The sequence below is a fragment of the Leuciscus leuciscus genome (assembly GCF_965113295.1).
Source record: "Leuciscus leuciscus genome assembly, chromosome: 23".
Classification (NCBI taxonomy): Eukaryota; Metazoa; Chordata; class Actinopteri; order Cypriniformes; family Leuciscidae; genus Leuciscus; species Leuciscus leuciscus.
The window spans coordinates 5,707,774-5,726,899 of NC_138747.1; the positions used below are offsets into that span (position 1 = coordinate 5,707,774).

General features: G+C 36.6%; 2 protein-coding genes across 2 annotated transcripts in view; one reads left to right on the top strand and one right to left on the bottom strand.

Moving 5' to 3' along the window:
- cacna2d3 (calcium channel, voltage dependent, alpha2/delta subunit 3) overlaps window positions 1-4,729 on the top strand; it is a 44,162-nt gene extending 39,433 nt beyond the window's left edge. Inside the window, exons 35-38 of the mRNA XM_082155376.1 lie at window positions 633-747; window positions 2,265-2,377; window positions 2,471-2,553; window positions 4,040-4,729. Of these exons, the coding sequence (XP_082011502.1) occupies window positions 633-747; window positions 2,265-2,377; window positions 2,471-2,553; window positions 4,040-4,132 (404 nt within the window). The 3' untranslated portion in view covers window positions 4,133-4,729. The remainder of the gene's footprint in view (window positions 1-632; window positions 748-2,264; window positions 2,378-2,470; window positions 2,554-4,039) is intronic.
- Window positions 4,730-5,060: 331 nt separating this feature from the next.
- On the bottom strand, window positions 5,061-16,652 carry LOC309487812 (uncharacterized protein). The gene is made up of 14 exons (XM_082155682.1): window positions 16,575-16,652; window positions 14,224-14,511; window positions 13,843-14,142; window positions 12,496-12,537; window positions 12,301-12,342; window positions 12,169-12,219; window positions 11,245-11,292; window positions 11,044-11,076; window positions 9,945-10,028; window positions 9,801-9,819; window positions 9,492-9,543; window positions 9,304-9,376; window positions 6,445-6,494; window positions 5,061-6,329 (listed from the first exon to the last, which is right to left on the bottom strand). Exons 1-14 carry the CDS (start codon window positions 16,627-16,629, stop codon window positions 6,243-6,245), a joined length of 1,224 nt encoding a protein of 407 aa, XP_082011808.1. The 5' UTR covers window positions 16,630-16,652; the 3' UTR covers window positions 5,061-6,242.
- Window positions 16,653-19,126: the final 2,474 nt, after the last annotated feature.

Below are 19,126 nucleotides of genomic sequence, written 5' to 3' on the forward strand. Positions count from 1 at the left end.
GTGAGCATGCCCTTGTTATTTTCTATTTCATCCTCATGATATATAATAGATATTACATTTTAATCTAATAAAGGACTAAAAAGACTATAAATCTCAATTAGGTCGATGACATATTAATCACACATAGCAGAAAATGTAGTTTATATAAACTGTCATGTTGGCTATCATGACCATAATGCAAACCAAAAACAATATAATATATATTAATAATGATATATTGTTTCATTTTCATTTTAAAAGATAATTTTGTACATAGTTACTGTATTTTAGTAATAAGATTTTCTCCCCAGAAATATTAATTTGTTTGTTTGTTTGGAAAAAATCTTATTTCACTCATGACAACTCTCAAAAGAGTTTTAGCATGCTATTGAATATGGTCAGACTATTTAAATATTGAGCAAGCAATCTCATTGGCTGCAGGATCAGCAGAGGCCAATCAGCTTGTGCTATGTGGTAATGATGTGTTTGCTTGCAGATTGCATGTAAAGGATCTCTAGAGTTTCATGACTGAACTATATATATATATATATATACACACACACAATTTAATGTGTTTTACGAGCATGATAATATACACTGTATCACATGGTTGAGTTGAACTGAGTGTGATGAGTATTTTTTCATCTGTGTAGCCCAGAGAGCTCAGAGAACAATGATGGTGCCATGTGACACAGAATACCCAGCCTTTGTCTCTGAGCGCACCATCAAAGAGACCACAGGGAACATTGACTGTAATGGCTGTATTCGGTGAGAACATCTGTGTATGTCTATGAGTCTGCATGCTTATTTTGCACAGCACAAATGAATGGAAAGTTGCATTTTTTAAAACACAAATGACTTTGTAATTATACTGATGTGAGTTGAAGTTGCAACACTAATGCATTTGAATGTTCTTAATGATGACACATTGTGTTGTCTTTAAAGTGATATGGATTTAAAAAGGCTACTATGCTAGCATTTGCTTTGTGAAAATGCACTTTTATATTTAACTAGCACCACTCACTAAGTAAGGTTATCAGCCAAGCAACAGCTGAAGTGCCATAAAACCACACCTGCTAGCACTTTATAATAACTTTATATAATAATATATGTATTTATATTATATATAATAATATTTTACATTATAAGGTCTTAAAATTATAAAAGTATATCATGAAAGCATATGAAACTATAGGATTAGTTAGCTATATATTAATTTAAAACAAAGCTAAAATGTTATCAAAATTCTTAATATTCTTCTAATCTAACCTATCATGGCACATATATTTAATATAAAATATAAAGTAAAAATATTTAATATACAACCGAGAGGCCTCATATATGACAAAGACATAACTCTCACAGTCACCTTCATAGTTCTAATTAAAAAGCGTCTGGTTAGAACTGTGTGGGTGGCAAATTTCTGCCACATATAACTGACACCTTTCTGCAGAAAAGTGTTTTAGTCTGTATGTGGTTATTTTGTCCTCAATGGGTGCAGCCCACCCACATCTCAGAGTTTAAACATAGCATGATCTGCGCTTCACCTTCTCACATCTTTATTTTCAACTTATAGTGCTGTGTGTTGCTAAATGTCATGCAGACAATAATGATTGTTATCAGAGATAAACTGAAATCCACAGTATTATGGAATTATCACATGCTTATTTACATTTACATTTATGCATTTGGCAGACGCTTTTATTCAAAGCGACTTACATTGCGTTATCCTATACATTTATACATAGGTATGTGCAATCCCCTGGGATCGAACCCACAACCTTGCGTTGTTAACGCAATGCTCTTACCACTGAGCTACAGGAAAGCTGTATTTATAAAGAATATCTCAAAATATTGTATTTTATAGATAATAAGAAATTATTTAGATAAAAAATATACAGATTCAATAAATATTGTATATTTAGAGTTATACTGATATATTTAATTGAATCATTTTGTTAAAGTCGGCATGAAACAGAAGTTGCAATAGTCTTTTCTTCCCTATTGTGATGTATATCCAAGGGAAAATGCTTCTCGAACAGCAAAACAATTTAGGATGGGACTTGATTTCATGGTGATTTTAACAATATAGTCATGTTTTAGTTATTTTTTTAAGTGCACTTTTTAATTTTGATGTGCAGAAATGTATTGTACATTTATATGTGGTTTCCAAACTTAAAAAAAACAAAACAAATAGGACAGTCTTGATTTGTCATCAGATAAATAAGAAATACTTTTAGAGTTACTGTGTACTCGCTTCTTATTTTCTGTGTTTTCCCACTCAGGACGTTTGTGATTCAGCAGATTCCCAGCAGTAACCTGTTCATGGTGGTTGTTGAGAATAAATGTGACTGTGGTTCCGCTCCTCCAGTTACCATGCAGCCCATTGAGATCATTTATATCCTTTCATAAACTAAAAACATCTGCTTGTTTAGAATGTGGAGGTTTAACATGAGTATTTGTATAAATATCAGCCTTGACCTCTGAGCACATAATGAGTCTCTGAAGTGCGACAGACTGAAGTTTCAAAAGGATCGCAGACGGCCAAAGTCATGTCATCCATTTCATCCAGAGGTACAGAGAGAGTTTTTTTGTTTGTGTGTATTATATATAATAACCATATCATAGACGCACTTCATCATCACCATCATTTTATTTTAAATATATAATATATAATAGTAGACCTAATAGGGCTGCCCCTTAATAGTAGACCAAACGTTAGAATTTAACTGATGGGATGGTTGCAGAAAAACAAATCTCCACAGTAAGTGGTGAAGTCACACAGTCTGTGATTGACAGATCATTAACATGGCTGGTCCATGTGCTTATTATCTCAGGCAGAAAATCTAAAGTGTGGGATCATTTCTTGAGGGTAATATATGACCCCAAAAATGTGCTGGCAAACTTTCGACTATCATTCATCGTCCTCAAACATGGCGTATTATTTGAAAGATATAAGTAGTAGCCTAACGTTAGTAGTAGCCTAAGTAGTAGCCTAACGTTGGCCGTTAACCTAGATAAATGTGTGCTATTATTAGGCGCATATCCAAACCTGTGTCCAAATATGCCTACTTCCATACTATGTAGTAGGCTAAAAATTGTATGTGATACATAAAATACATATAACAGTAGGCGAAAAATACATGGATGACCAACTACTTCTTGCGAGGTTCTGAAGTGCGCCTCCAATGGACACTTTACTATCCCATGAGGCCACGGGAGAGCATTTGTGAACGGCAGTCAAGTGACGCAACTGACGCTGAAGATCACATGACACTGATAACATGGCAGACGTATGATTTCTCTTTTTGCGCATTGTCGAGTCAGTGTCGTCACCTTCATATTTGCAGTCAACACTGACTCAGAAAACACTAGTTATTATTATAAAAGTGCAACTAGTCGACTAATGGCTTAAATTATCGACTACAATTCGACTAGGAACATCTTTGGTCGGGACCCAGGTATGAAAACTTAACTGATTTATATTGATTGCAGTACCCGTGAGTAAATTAATGCTGTATAAATAGTAAAGTTTCAAAAGTGTTTATGTTGGTAGAACCCCATTCAATCTGCATGTAAAATCATCCATAACTAAAAGAAAGTACACTCAAACGATTTTAGTGGGCCATTCACTCTTCAATTTTACACCTCTTGCCACTGCCAATTTACACAATAATATTTCGACATCCCGGGTTGCCAGTTGACAGACAACACAGCGTATCACAGCCATGGAAGCCATGTAAATCGCTATCCATTAAAAAAACTATGACCAGAGGCATATTAAACCAGGAATAAATATTGGAGATGCATTTGAGAGATGGAGACGTTTTAAAGCCCAGAAAAACTTTTTCCACTTTCTGTTGTCAATTGCGTAATCTAGCAACCCGTATGAGTGTGGAGTCTGAGGAGGAGGGCCGGGGGAAACAACTCTCCCTAATATTTTGAGTTTGAACTGCAGGTCCCATTTCAACCGCTAGCTGTCAATATTACATAATGCACAAGACTGAAATGAGTTTTTCTCTATGCACTTGCTAACCCTAACTATATATTTTCTCAACAGGAGAACGCCATGGAATGTGGATCAGCTAATTCTTTGAGTTTTCCAATGGTGGCTATTTTATTCCCAGTTTTGTCATTCCTGGTCAGCAGGTGACCTCTGACCCCTGCCTTGACCCATTAGGCTTACTATACACTCCAATCAGAGAGCCTTGCTTCCGCCAAACATGAAGTCTCAGTCCAAAGAGACAAAATCATCTTTGTGATGTCTGGATTACTGAAGATAGATGATATTTATTACCGTCAAAGACAGTGTTAGAATGTGCTGAGTGTTTTATTCTTACATGTGGATCAGTGAACATACCTGGATATGAGTGGCCGTCACAGCTAACCGCAGTCCATGTAGCTGTTCTTCAAGGTTCTTTCACACACCTCAACTTTAGGCTTAATCTCTACTGTTAAGCACAGACAAAACTGAGCAGAAATGTTATTTATAGAATTATTATGTGCCTGCTTCTCAGATTGATTCGGCATTTCATTTGAAGTTTTAAGATGCATGACGTAAAAAAATAGGAATATTTCACAGTGCTGTTTGTAAGAATAGCATACACTGTCCATCAAAAGATGAGATGTGGATTCTTCACAAACTTTATAAGTTTTGCCTGCCTAAAAAAAGTACTTGGAAAATAACTTTTAATTGCCTAATCCCTTTACATCAAAGGAAAGCCATGTTATGTAAATAAAAACATATTTTCCATCAGTTTTCTATCATTTATTTCAATTCTCTAAATGCACTATTTGTAATCTTTGGGTTATAATAAGAGATCTCTCATTTCTTTTAGAGGACCAGCAACTTGAATTTTAGCACTAGTCATGAAAGCAATAAAATCTGACAACATTGATATCATAGCTTTTTCAGAAAACTTAAATTCATGGTAAAAGGCGGCAGCATGGTTGCCAGAAATTCACTGTAAATAATATCGGGAGAGTGTTTGTGGTGTTTACAGTATGGCATATTGGTGCCTGTATTTTGTAAAATGTATAACCGTATATTCGATTAATGATGTAATGGTATACCAATTGACTTGAATTCCAAAATCTGATTTTATTTCGTAATGATAAATGTGATAGTCAGGTGGTAAATCAGAAAGTCACATGATGAATCAGAGTGGCCTGTACATACAATTCAGCCAAAATTAATGTTTAAACAGTGCACAGGGTCATACACACAAATACACTAATACAATGCAATAAACTACCTAAACTTAAAATGTAACACAAAACATCTGTAACACACAACATAATGTGCATTATTCAAACCAAACATAACAAGAAGCAAATCTATATAAAATATAATCGTAAGTGATGTCACACAGGGACTTCAGGGAATGTCCTTTTACTGTTTTTCACCATGAATATATACACAATGCATGATAATATGTGACAATTCATTGTTATACTAAAATCTACCAAAATCCATAAATATGACAATATTTTACAGTTCAAAGGGTCAAGATGACATGAGAAATACATTTTCCTTGATCTTTTGACATAAACGGTCTTTGTGTCATGAAAACATCCTGCAAGTTTCATAGCTTAAAACATCCTCAATATAAACAAAACATTTATTTAATCAAGCTCCAAAAATGGTTCATTTGAATATTGTGGCATCTGGCGTCACACTGGCAAATATATTTGCATATGACTGCCTCTGATAGGCCCCGCCCACTGGCGCTCATTTGCTTATCGGCTGACACCTGTCTTCACCAGACACAAGCGTTGCGTCGTGCCCAAACCAAATAGACGGCACTTATAATGTTAAAAGGACACCTTCCACAGGAACAAGTGGATGGTTTATTTTTATTTTCGTCCTGGATCACGTCGGAGAATTCTGTGTTTGTTTAGAGTATTTTACTGCATTTTGTAAACAAAGGCGCAGTACATTATATGTATATGGCGGTTTTATATGGATAATGTTTTCATTCCCATATTCGTTAGCAAAGCTACAGTTAATACTTTTTTCTATAGAATGACTTTAGCTAAACATAACGGTGACAGTTTACTGACAAGCCTTAAAGGAGCCACCCATTAAAACAGATCATTTCAGACAGAGGGATGGTTTAAAATAAATTGTATTAATATTGTAATATATTTAATATTTTAAGTTCAATTTTATAAGTGGTTCCACACCAAACACTGAATAATGATTCACAAGTAAAGATACTTAATAATGGATATACTGTACATAATGAAACAACAGAGACTCATCAGTGAGTCACCAAACTGTAGACATGATCATTGGCGTTTGAATAAACTGGTTGGTCAGGGATCGTGCAGTACAGGTGGTAAACATTCTTAAGGAATAAAACAGAAAGATAGAAAAGACAATAAATATCTTGGCATTCAGTTCATGATGGACATCTCTGTTGTTTGTGTGGGTTTGGTGTGTGACATTGTGGTTACACATACCTCATTTTCCTCTGTATTTCCCTCTTTCTGTTGAGTATTGACCAAAACACCTGTAATGCAATGCAGAAGCGTCATATCACTTTAAAGAACATGCTGACCTTCATGAACAAGCTCTTTGTCATAAAGTTTAATGTATTTTAAGCTTTGACACTTTACACAGCAGAATCACCTCTTCTCAGACTCATTGTGTGCATCAGTGTTTTGATGAATTTAATATTTGTCCCACTTCCTTGGTTTGAGCTCATCGTGATTGAGTGGGCCAAGTTTCTCAATGCTTATATGTGAGCATCAAAATTGCTGTTTTTGGACTAGTGAGGAAGTTTTGAGTTGTGAAACCAGTGTTTTTCATAGTAGGTTTAGTACAAGTAGGTTTGATGGCTTCGCATAAAGCTTCATACATGGTGTGTGACGATATATCACGATTTGACGTCAGTGACACCAAACACAATCAGTGCATGTCTTGATACCAAACATGATGCACCATGATGGAATGAATCCATTTACAAAATATCTGTAAGAGCTACACAGTGCTGCAGGGGTGATGCATTTTGTCTGCCAAAATCTGGAAATAAGTTACCACCTGAAATCTAATCGCGCTACGTCCCCTAGAGAGGGCGCTATGGAGAATGCATCCAGCATGACTGGTGTCTGAAGCATGCGTCTAAACACGACAATGAACTTGACATTGGCCGGCGGCAGCCTATGACATCACCACTGGTGCGACCGTGAGTATAAAGGGCACCTGTGTATTACGTCATCCTCTTACTTGTCTTCAGGAGACTGTCTGTCTGTGTATGTGTTAGGAGCGAATATCATGGAGAAACACTTTGCGTCTGCAAAAAGTGAAATGTGTGTTTAGCCCTTGAGGGAGCCGAGTGCGCGGGTTGCAAAGTTTTCTTAATAAAAGGCTCCGCTCACAGCCTTGCACCGTCCCTATTCTCAAGGGATGTGGGATGAGCATTTGGGCACTCTTCTAAGAAGCTGGATGCACTTGGTATGATACAATCCCGATAGACTACAAGAGACAGGTAAGGAGTTTTTTCCTATCTGCTCTCTCCTGAGGGATAGTAGTTATTTTTTACACGAGCGCGTTCAGCTCTCGAGGAAGTTGAAGTTGTTCTTGTATGTTTCTTCATAAAAAAAAAAAGAAGAATCTGATGCTTGAACTATGCTTGACTCTAAAGCCGCCTTTCCACTGCAAACGACAGCCGTCGGACCGGAAGTCATTCATTTCCAATGGAGAGTCGTACGGGAGCTGCGGGGAGTTCCGATCATATGCGTATGCGGAAATTTCGGATCCGATTTGAGCTTCGGATGCGTTGAAATATCTGAACTTCTGCGGCTAGACCGTATGCGACCGGTCGACCGGATGTGATGTATTCTAATCAAAACTATGAGCGCAAAGCTAGAATTACCAATATTTTAATACTTTAATGTAAACGCTATTCCTGCAAAATGACGGTTATTAATAATTATGGCTGAAAAAATATTTGTATCATTATTAAATCAATATTTATATTGATTAGCTCAGTGCTTCGTGCCCTTTCTAAAAGAGCTCAGACGGGATAAGTTGCTAGGTTTTCTGTGAGCCTCCTCGGCTACTGCACTTAGCCAGAGCATTGCTAGGCCACCTTTTGCCATGGAGAGTAGTTCTCTTAGAGGCCTCCGCTCCCCTGAGCTCTGCCTAATATTGTGTCAAGCTGCTGGCCTATGTAGCCTCTTTGACAGGCATGGGACGCAGTGCTGAGGCCTTCAACCCATGAGCTCAGCCAGGGACTAAGTTGCTAGGCTCTCTGTGAGCGTCCCTGGCTACTGAGCTTGAACCGGTGTGTTGTTAGGCCTCCTCACGCTATTGAGAGTCGCTTTCTAGAGTCCTCTGCTCCTCAGAGCTCCGCCTGGATGGCAATATCAAGTAGCTAGGCTCTCTGTGAGCGTCCCTGGCTACTGAGTGTGCTGTTAGGCCTCCTCACGCTATTGAGAGTCGCTTTCTAGAGGCCTCTGCTCCTCAGAGCTCCGCCTGGATGGCAATGTCAAGTAGCTAGGCTCTCTGTGAGCCTCCTTGGTAAGCTGTTCTGGTTGTCAGAAGTAGTCAGAAGTCAGATTGGATCTGAAACATTCATAATATTTATTTAGTTCCGTCAAGTTCATTGTCGTGTTTAGACATGCTTCAGACACCAGTCATGCCGGAGGCATTCCCCATAGCGCCCTCTAGGGGACGCAGCGCCTTATTCCCTATTCTCTGGGAACCATGGTTACATTACGTAACCTGAGCTGTTTTTGGTTAAATGCCTAAAATAAGGTCTTTGTTTAATACAAGCTCAAGTGTGTTTTTTTTCACATTTTATTTATATGACATAATATATCAGTAAACCCCCTTATGATTTTTGAAACTATTAAAGTTTTTTCTTGTCTTGAAAAAGGCAGTTTTAATAACGTCGTCTGAATGCGAAAAACGCAATGGAAAAACTTTTCTGTTTTTAGTACATAGTTGTCGTGTAAACATACCCACAAACTGTAACTGTAAATGTTTTTTAAATAAAGACTGAAAGCATTTTAGAAGCTCGACAGACCTTTTAAAAGTGCTGATTTTATTGTATAGACAGTGATAGTATAGACAGAATAGTTTTGAACAGCAAGAAAGTGAGTAACTGATTTAAATTTTGCCATGACCTGTTCCTACAAGAGAAGACGTGTCTATTAATGCTGATAAAGAATTAATAGAAATGGTACTAGTTTCCGAGAAGCTGTGGTCACTATATGGTGTTTTTGACTTAGCAGGTTTATTTTTCTTTCTTGGTGACATCTGTTACTAAGCTTCACATTATCTGAGATCATTTACTGAGAATGATGTTCTCTCACCTACAGAGATGGACTGAGATGTGTCTGGCACAGAAGTGATCAGAGAAAATGTTCCTGCAGGTCCAGAACAACTCTAAAAAACAATGAATAATTAAGGTTATGTCCCTTTCAGCCATTCTTACTCATCATGGTATTATAAATATTTATTACCTTGTGATTTTAATGATTGTAAATGCACAGATACTCACCATACCAGTTCCTTGATTGGGTACATCTGATGTTATTGATCTCATTGTATTGCTAAGAATCAAATATGGATCTTTATGGCATCTTTTCATTCATATATCAGATAAAGTGCTAAACATTTACACTCATAGTTCCTAGTAAATTACAAAAAATATACAACAAGACGTATCACAGACTACTGAAAAAGATTTCATGCAATGCAGAAATAGTCTGCATTAAATAGTCATATCACTTTAAATAAATGTTTTAACCTTCATGAACAAGCTCTGTCATAATTCAAACTACTGAATTGAATGCATGAAAAAACTCACTGTTGTCTTCTTTTTTTACCTACAAAACAATGGGCATTATATGTTCAGTTTTAGCTTGCATGATACATTCTATATTGAACAACATAAAACCCAGTACATACACCAGAACAAACAAAGAATATATGTAATGAAAACTTTACTTACATGCAAACCAGCATGGGTAGATGAGTCCAGAAAGAATGACACCAACACCAGTGGAAACCAGCACTATAATCCATAAGCCTGTGACTAAACAAAACCAACACTTTAATAAATATGTATGTGCATTATGGTAAAGTTTAATTTGGTTGTTTTCTATATGTCAGTCTTCCTGACAATTTAACTGATACACAAAAGATTGAGAAAATCATGTATTGATTTGTTTTTTTCAAAACAGACTGACAATGTGACAACTCACATGTTTTTGTGTCTATTTGTGAAGCTCTTTGAGTGGAAGTTGCTGTTGAAACTGCAGTGAGAACATTATAAGGTGTATTTAAAATGATTTTTTTTTTTTTAAAACAAAGACTGGCATAAATCTTTAAATTAAGTAATAGCTGTGACTATGATAATCAAACAATTGGAATGTGGAAGACCAATCCAAAATGAACTAAGAGTTTTTAATGAAAATTATGATGCTACAGAAGAGAGTGTTCAGCTCATAAGCAATACAGTCTCATCTTGAGTCATGTGACTTCCCATTTGCTAAGTACTATGTAACTATATGACATTCTTCTGTTAACAGGGAGAGTAGAGGTTGCCATGGAAACTGAAGAAAAAACAATGCCACAAAATGTAGATGCATTATTGAACTTTAATGTCTGGGGGAAAATGCAATTCATAAACAGTTAAACATTGAGAAAAGCAGCGTAATCAAAGTAAAGTTGAGAGTTTTCATGCTACTCAGTGTTTGGAATCTTAAAGGTCCTTGCACACAGAGTCCGAAACATTCGTATTAGTTTTTTCGTATTTGTCATTCGGTGGCTGTGAAGTGTTAAAACACCTCTCAAAATATTTGCTATACGGATGCGAAAAACGCAGAAAATCTAACCCGACCTGAATTTTCTTATTGTGTGTAAACGTAATTGACAAAACGTGAGGTTGTGTTTATTTTTTAACGTGCGGAAATTTCATGTGCTAGGACCTTTAGAGTTGAGCCTTGGTTGAGTAAATGGATCCCATATATATATCTTTTTTTTTTTTATCTGACTTATGAATCCAACATATAGTGATTTTACAAGTGAGGAAGAGTGGATGAACTTACACATGGTTTTCTTTTTTGTGCTGGTTGGCAGGTCTACAAATATAAAAATCACTTTTGAGAAGGGAATCATTTTCACTTTTAATTCAGAATAACCAGAAAAAGTGTTATCAGTACCTTATCAGCTGCAAATATACCAATTATCACATCATTCAAGGTGTAATAAGAATAATTTATTTAGATTTTACAAACTCAATTACTCACAGGTTTTCATGGTTGTTGTCACATGTGCAGTGGTAGCTGATGTTGAAACTGTAAAGACAGTTTACCAGTATTAAAGCAAACGCCAAGACAGTATTTGTTCATTATGGTACAGAGCCTTCATATACAAAAATAACTTTTTTCTTACTATGTAATATGTACAAGTTTATTTCCAGTGAGGACATTACTGAAATGACATGAGTTGATTAATTATATATAAACTGACAATATTATCGCTTTCAATAATCCTGCAGAGAACCGAGAAACATTACAAGAGTGAATAACCCATATCATAGATTCATAAAGCTGAATAATGAGCTTAAGTAAGGAAGGAATAATTGTTTAATTTGGACGACGGGGAATTGTTTTAATTTGGACTCTGTGCATGCTCTTTGAGACAGTGACCATCGACCTGCATTATATGACTGACAGACAAGAACGGTTTGACCTAAAAATATCAAAATTGAAACTACAGCGGAAAAAAAGACACCTACATCTTGGATGCCCTTGAGGTAAGCTAAAACATACCAAAAATTTATTTCAAAGTGAACTATCCCTTTAAGGACAAAAAACCTGACAAATGTCTTGAAATACATAATTTGAACAATGTTTTGAGCTGTGGTAACCATATAGTATAAGCAGAATAACTGACTCCGGGCCGTTGAGTTACTGAAAAATAATGCACACCCGAGGTGTAACCGAGGTGCATTACCACCTCATGTGCATTATTTTTCTAATACTTCAACGGCCCGTCATTAATTATTCTTTACTTAATACTTTCAAGTCGCTCATCTGGAATCTTTACCTGTGCAGAGTTGAACCTCGGTTGAGCAAATGGATCCCAGTTACATTTTTTAAATCTGACTTTTAAATCCAACATATTCTCCACAGTAATTTTGACCATTTAGGAAGAGTGAATGAACTTACACATGGATTCCTCTGATGTGCTGGATGGCAGGTTTGACTTGGAATGGAGGTCTAATAATATAAAAATGAATTATTGCAAGGTGAATCAGTTTTAATCCAGAATAAAAATAAAAAGTGTGATCAGTAACTTACCAGCTGTACTGTACGTTTCAGAAGTGGACATTAAAGGTAAAGCTGTACAAAAAAAACACATTGTAAAATTTGCAGTGATGTATAATAAAATGTTCAACCGCAACAGATAATAATGAGCCTGAAAGAACAATTGCCAGATCATTCAATGTGGAATAAGAATTATGTCTTTTTGATTTTACAAACTCAATTACTCACAGGTTTTCATGGCTGTTGTAACATGTGCAGCTGGTGTTAAAACTGTAAAGACAGTTTGCCAGTATTACAGGGAGCAATTGCAATATTTAACTTTAAAGCAAATGTAAAGACAGTCTTTGTTGTTAAGGGGTACAGAGACTTCAAATACAACTTTATTATGCCATATGATGTAATTCTGCCCTGTACTGGTTTAAATTCAATAAGGATACATTTTTAAACATTATCAATATATATAAATCTCAAGACTCACTCTGGATTGTTATTGTCACTGGATCGGAGTGAGGAGATGGTGTGAGAACTTGTGACTTCTTCACAGTGTAGTAGCAGGTTTTTCTCAGATGAACTCTGACCTTCTGACCAAATACTGATCTGAGATCCAGTGAGTGAGAGCTGACATGATGAGCTCTGTTCTGAGTAACTTTCTCTTCCATTTATGTTAAAGACACACATCTCCATCTACAGATCTTCAGTATCAGCATTAGCAATTGACATATTTTCTGTGATTGCTTGTGTATTAGTTGTGTAGCAAAAATCTGTTTGATAATATCAACACACTTCAAACGTTGTTTTAAACTGACTGTCAATCACTCACTGTGCAAATCATAATTTATCCAGTCATAATGTCATGTGATGAGTTTAACCAGATCAGAGCATAATTCTGAATATAAGCTTCAGCACAAGTGTATTAATATGTGTATTAATAGAAAAAGTGCAAGAAGTGCTGCAGAACAGGAATGACCCAATACAAACTTACAAAGAAACTTTTAAAATATTAAATAATTTGCTTGCCGTTTCTCCTCTCTCTCCATCATATTAGATGTGCAGAAACTAGCTTCTTTCTATAGATGTGTCAGATGTTGTCTAGCTCTCTGACATGATCAGCTGAAGTGACTCTTCCTTCCTGCCTAAATATATCAGTTCACTTGCTGAAGTCACACTGGTTAAGCGTTTGTCTGAGAAGAACCTACAAGTTATTCAGTGTAAGAAGATTTCACAGATCTCTGTCTACTGACTCACTATCTTACAGCATCCCACAACTGCTAGAATCAGCTTCACTATGTTGTTTCTGACTTCATAGACCAATACCGATTAAAACATTTAGTGTATTTGACCTTCAGTGTTGTAAAGGGTGGTTGTAAATAGTATCCGTCAAGTGCCATAAATGTAATACACAGTATCATTAAACTTTTCTCAAATGTTTTTATTTGTTGTAAATACTGACTTTTCTTTTATTGATCAAACTTTCATGTTCTAATGACCTACATAAAACTGGCTTAAGAATTCTACTGGTGTCTCTGATTAAAAGTGCTCATATGTTAAAAAATGATTACAGTAAAAAGTCCTCACCTGTGATGGTGTGTGTGTCACTGCGCGGTGATCTGATCTCAGGTTCAGTGTTGATGTAATAATCACAGCTCAGATGTCTGCTGTTCACTGATCGTGTGAAGAGTTCACTATAGCTTGGATAAAACGCACAAAAAGGATGTTCTCCAAACTGACTCTTCTGAGAGACACGTCTGTGCAGAAGAACATCCTCAGTGTAGAGACTACAGTTGAAATCAGCTCTGACTGAAAGTGGTATTTCACAGGCTATGTTGATCTGGACATAATCATCACTAACACTGATGATGGGTTTCTGAAGTGAACCTAAAGTGAAATAATCCAGAGTTATTAAAAACATTGTAATAACAGTTTGTAACCCAGAAGAACATCAGTGAAATCTCTCACCTAGAACCGTCACTGTAACAGCAGGAGAATGAGATGATGGTTTATTATTGTTGCACTCATAGAAGCAGTAAATGTCGACTGATGCAGGAGATTTTACATCTGCCCATCTGAGCACTTCAGCACCAGTGAGATCGAGTTCACACTTCCAACTGGCTTTTATATTCTTCTGTTCACTGTTTCTGTAGAAATGACACTGTTTCACTGTAACATCTGCTGGCGTCTCACAGATCATCTTCACTGAGCTGGACTCTCTTAGGACATATGGAGATACTTTTACAGCAGGAGCTTCTGAAACAACCAAAACAGACAAATCAATCATTACATCTTCTTACTGACCACTTTCCAATCAAAGTCCATGTTTTGATTAAACCTTTAAACAAATTGAATCTCATAAATGTCCTTGCAGCAGCACCCAACTACACACTGTAAATGATTTCTGTTGTTTTCACAGTATTATTGCTGTATTTTCAGTGAAAGTTTACTGTAGAAACAGTTTACAGTATGTTGCTGTCAATTTTATAGCTTTTACATTATTTTTGCTGTATTTCCAGCTTTGTCACCGTATAACTATTTACAGGAAAGTTGCTGTCAATTTGTGCCTTTCTTTGGTGGGGGGAAGAAAATAATTACAGTAATTCTTATACTCCTGTTAAATTGATGACAGTATATTCCAACAGACAAGCCCGACAGAGGACTTTTTTTGGTTTATTGAGGTTATTTCAGCTTAGGAATTTTATAATACATCGTTTCATAAGGTAACCCATATATTAAGGCATTTAGAATATAGTTAAAAAAAAGTTTAAGTTTGCTTGAGTGTTTTTTCTTCTTTTTTTTCTTTATGGTTGCCAGATTTTGTCACAAACCCAACTAATCTCAAAGGTTATTATAGCCTAAAATGTTTGAATGGGAGATGTAGTCCCATCCAATGATCAATAATATAGGCAATATAAAATAGATATAAATCGATTTCCATGATTTATTATTATTATTGTTATTTTGCTTTAGATTTACACACTTAATTACATAAAGAGTAAATCGCACGGGATATACACCTGGCAACCAATCATCTAACCGTCAGCCGTCAAACTCGAATTTTCCATTTCATCCTGACTGACTTCGAGGACGGAGCACGCCGAACCAGCAAGAACTAGCCAGGTAAGATGTAAAATTGTATTCAAAATCTTAAAAATTTGTATTTCTAAATGTTCCACCACTACAAATGTGAAGATATTCGTTTTACCATTAACTGTTAAGTATCCTAATCGTGGTGAGTTTGAAAGGTAAAGTTAAGGTAACGTTAGCTTTTTAACGCGAACATTCTAGCCAGTTAGCCAAATACTAGTTATCACAAGGTTTGATGTTAATGTCAGTTATTATTTTCAAGTTTAGAACAAAGTAATCGAAATGTTCTTGTTTCTGAACACTTGTGTGTAACTTAACGTTAACGTTACACCGTGTGTGTGTTGCCTGTCGCGATCGAGGCCTCATACAACAATATGTTAACATAACGTTATAACTTATAACATAACCCTACCGGTAAGTTATGTTCTACACTAATTGAATGGACAACCACAGTGTTATTAGTCATATTATACATTTTATAACGTCAGAACGATGCACACTTAAAGTGAATACACAGGCAGTGAAAGTCCCGCCGAATGAATTCCCGCGTATCGGCATTTCAGTTATGCACTAAAATTCATAAAAGTAATCTCTCTGTGTACGTCTATGCAGTGTTGAATATGTTGTTCATTTCTTTCAGCGTGTACAGTTGTTCGAGATTGCAGCGTGCTGAGGATGAGTTTCGCGCTTTGCTTGGCCCTGCCAAGTCTGGAGTGTTTCTAGTTTAATGAATTAAATTTTAATAAAGAATTTTAAACTGACTTCTTTGGTTCACTGCAGTTTTAAGAAGAAAATACTGTTGACTGGTGAATTTGCACATGGTTTGTCTTAAAATTATATTTAAAACACCCCATAGACATAAACAACATTAACATTTTTTCACTTTCTCATGCACTTCAAAAATGACATTCCTCTGATTCTGATAGCTTTTTATCAGGATATATACAGTAACACCAAAAATTACATTTATATGAACGTGCAGATGAAAATGAATTCTCCTGTACAGTGGAAATTCCAAATAAGGTGTTTACGTGAATTACTCAAAATTCGAATTAATGGATTAATCAGGTTATAGCAAACAGTTAAATGAATTTTCATGGCTAAAGTAAAACTTCCTAAAAGCAGAGGTTGTAGGTTCATGTGTTTGCAAATATTTTAGACAAAAGTTTTTTCACTACAAATGTGGACATTCAGTTTTAAATTAACATTAAACGACAAAGATCACTTACTGTAAGACTGGACCTCCATAAGAAGCTGAAAAGCAATGAAGATGAACAACTCCATTACAGCGAGAGTGAGAAATGAGACTCACACAATAGTTGAATTAGGAAGTAACACATCAGACCACAAGCATTTAATGCATGTGCAGTCAGAACTATGAAGATGAACGTACATCATGAGTCCACGTGTTCAGCTGTATTCAGAGCCGCCTTAACCTAATGTTAGGCCCCGGGGCTGAGAGGTTTGCTCTACATCACAAAATGCATTAGTTTCTTTCGAGAACTACAACAGTGATTTTTTAAAAATATTGTTTTTAATTTTAATATTGTTATTAACATATCACTGAGCACATAAACACAAGACACTTTATTTAACAACCACACACAGCAACTAAATGTCAACTTTATGCAAATGAGAAGCGATTTTCGCGAGTGACAACCAATAGGAAAGAAGCCTTTCAGTGGAGCTCAGCTCCCGTCACCGTCTCGAGTGCAGTGCAGGCAAGACAGAAGAGTTCAAGGGCGATTACACTGATTTATATGATTTGACTGTAACTAACCACAAACATGGATATAATAAAATGATGCATGGAAAAGAAACTGTCGACAGTCTCAGTGAGTTTAATTCATACATTTATAGGTCGAGTGTTGTAGTTTTATGATGCAAGTTTAGCACTGCTGCAGTTCATTTTACAGTGCATTATGTTGACTATTAGGGACAAGAAAATGTATTAGCCTATTTGTCAAATTCGGATGACGTTTTAGTAATTTATGACAGTATGAGTGAGTTTAATTTGTAGATTGATCGATCGTTAATCTAGTAAATTATTTAATCCCTGAACACTGCTGTGTGGTAATTTAAAAACACTCTCCCAACAGCATACTGTTTCTTTTGAGCCTTATTCCTAGTCAAATTAAAATGATATAGTTGTATAATATCACTTGTGGTGGTGTTTTGTATAGATGTGGCCAGACAAGCAGTCTAACGTCTCATTCGCGCCGCGGGACCTCTAGACGCGCGTAAACGCGTCTTTACAACATTGAAATCACTCGCGCCAGACGCTCTATTCGCGTTTGGTGTGAACGCACCTTAACAATAACATTAGAGCGACAGCACTACCAACGCCCACAAGCGAATAGCGACATACAGCGACAAAATCTGACAAGTTAAAACAATATGACCTTTTCAGCTCATCATGAACCTGAACATGGGAGGCTCAGGCCCCTGAACTTGGGAGGCCCCTGGGCTTCAGCCCAGGTAAGCCCGTGCATTAATGCGGCCTTGGCTGTATTCACTGTAACAGAGGGCCGTTCTGGCCACAGGCATTAGAACAGTGGAAGGCAACAGTGTTGGTGCTCGTGCACACTGCGTAGTCTTCAAACGTGTAAAGGGGCCGTTCACCCAAAAATGAAAATTCGGTCATCATTTACTCACCCTCATGTTGTTCCAAACCTGAATGAATTTCTTTCTTCTGCTGAACACAAAAGAAGATATTCTGAAGAATGGCAGTAACCAGACAGTTGACAGTAGCCATTGACTTTCATAGTATTTTTTTTCCATACTATGGAAGTCAATTGGGAACATCAGCTGTTTGGTCACCCATATTCTTCAAAATCGTCCATATTCTCCATAATCGTCCTGGTGTTGCACAAGGCTTTAGTTTTGCGACCACAAGAAGTGCAGGTAATCCCCGTCATTTTCTTGGACATGGAACTGGTGGAACATTTTTTCGATGTCACATATTACAGCTATACGATACCTTCTGAACCTCACAAGGACACCTGTGAGATTGTTTATCATGTCTGATCCTGAACATTTTTCATTGAGACTTGAACCTTTAAATTTCACAGAACAATCAAAAACGACCCGTAGCTTGTCTGGCTTTTTCGGATGGTAGATGCTATGATGAGGTATGTACCACTTTTCACCATCAGTTCCATCATCATCACCTCTCTCAGTGACGTCATTCGTGTTAGTAATGTAGTCTGTCTTGTATTTCTCGTTTCTACAGAACTTCTTGTTGAAATGATTGAGTCTGACTTTGGCAAGCTCTCTGTTGTCAGGTAAGTATGGCCGTTGTTTGAACGGAAGAGGCATTTCATAATGTCCTTGAGCATTTTTCTTTATGCCTTCTTTGAGTTTGTCTAGGAACGTGATATCTTGAGAGATTGTCTTGTCATCTGCTGTGACATTCTTAAAGTCTGACTCAAGTACACGAATTGCATCCACAGGTGTCAAAGCTGGTATCTCCTTTGTGGCTATTCTGTGACAAAAACAGACTTCTGTTGATTCATTGATGCCTGGTCTGGAGCAGCCCACAATACTCCATCCTAAATGTGTTAGAATAGCATAAGGTTCATCATCTTTACCTAGTATGGCTTGCCTGTGAGCTAGCACTCTAGGGCAGTTATAGCCGATTAGTGAAACTACTTCACAGCTGAGAAGAGGGGACATTTTGTCTCTGATTACCTTCGCAGTTTCCAGTGTTGCAGTGTGTGATCAGCATTGACAGGAATACTCTCCTTGGTGTATACTGTAGGAAGATTGATATGTACTGAGG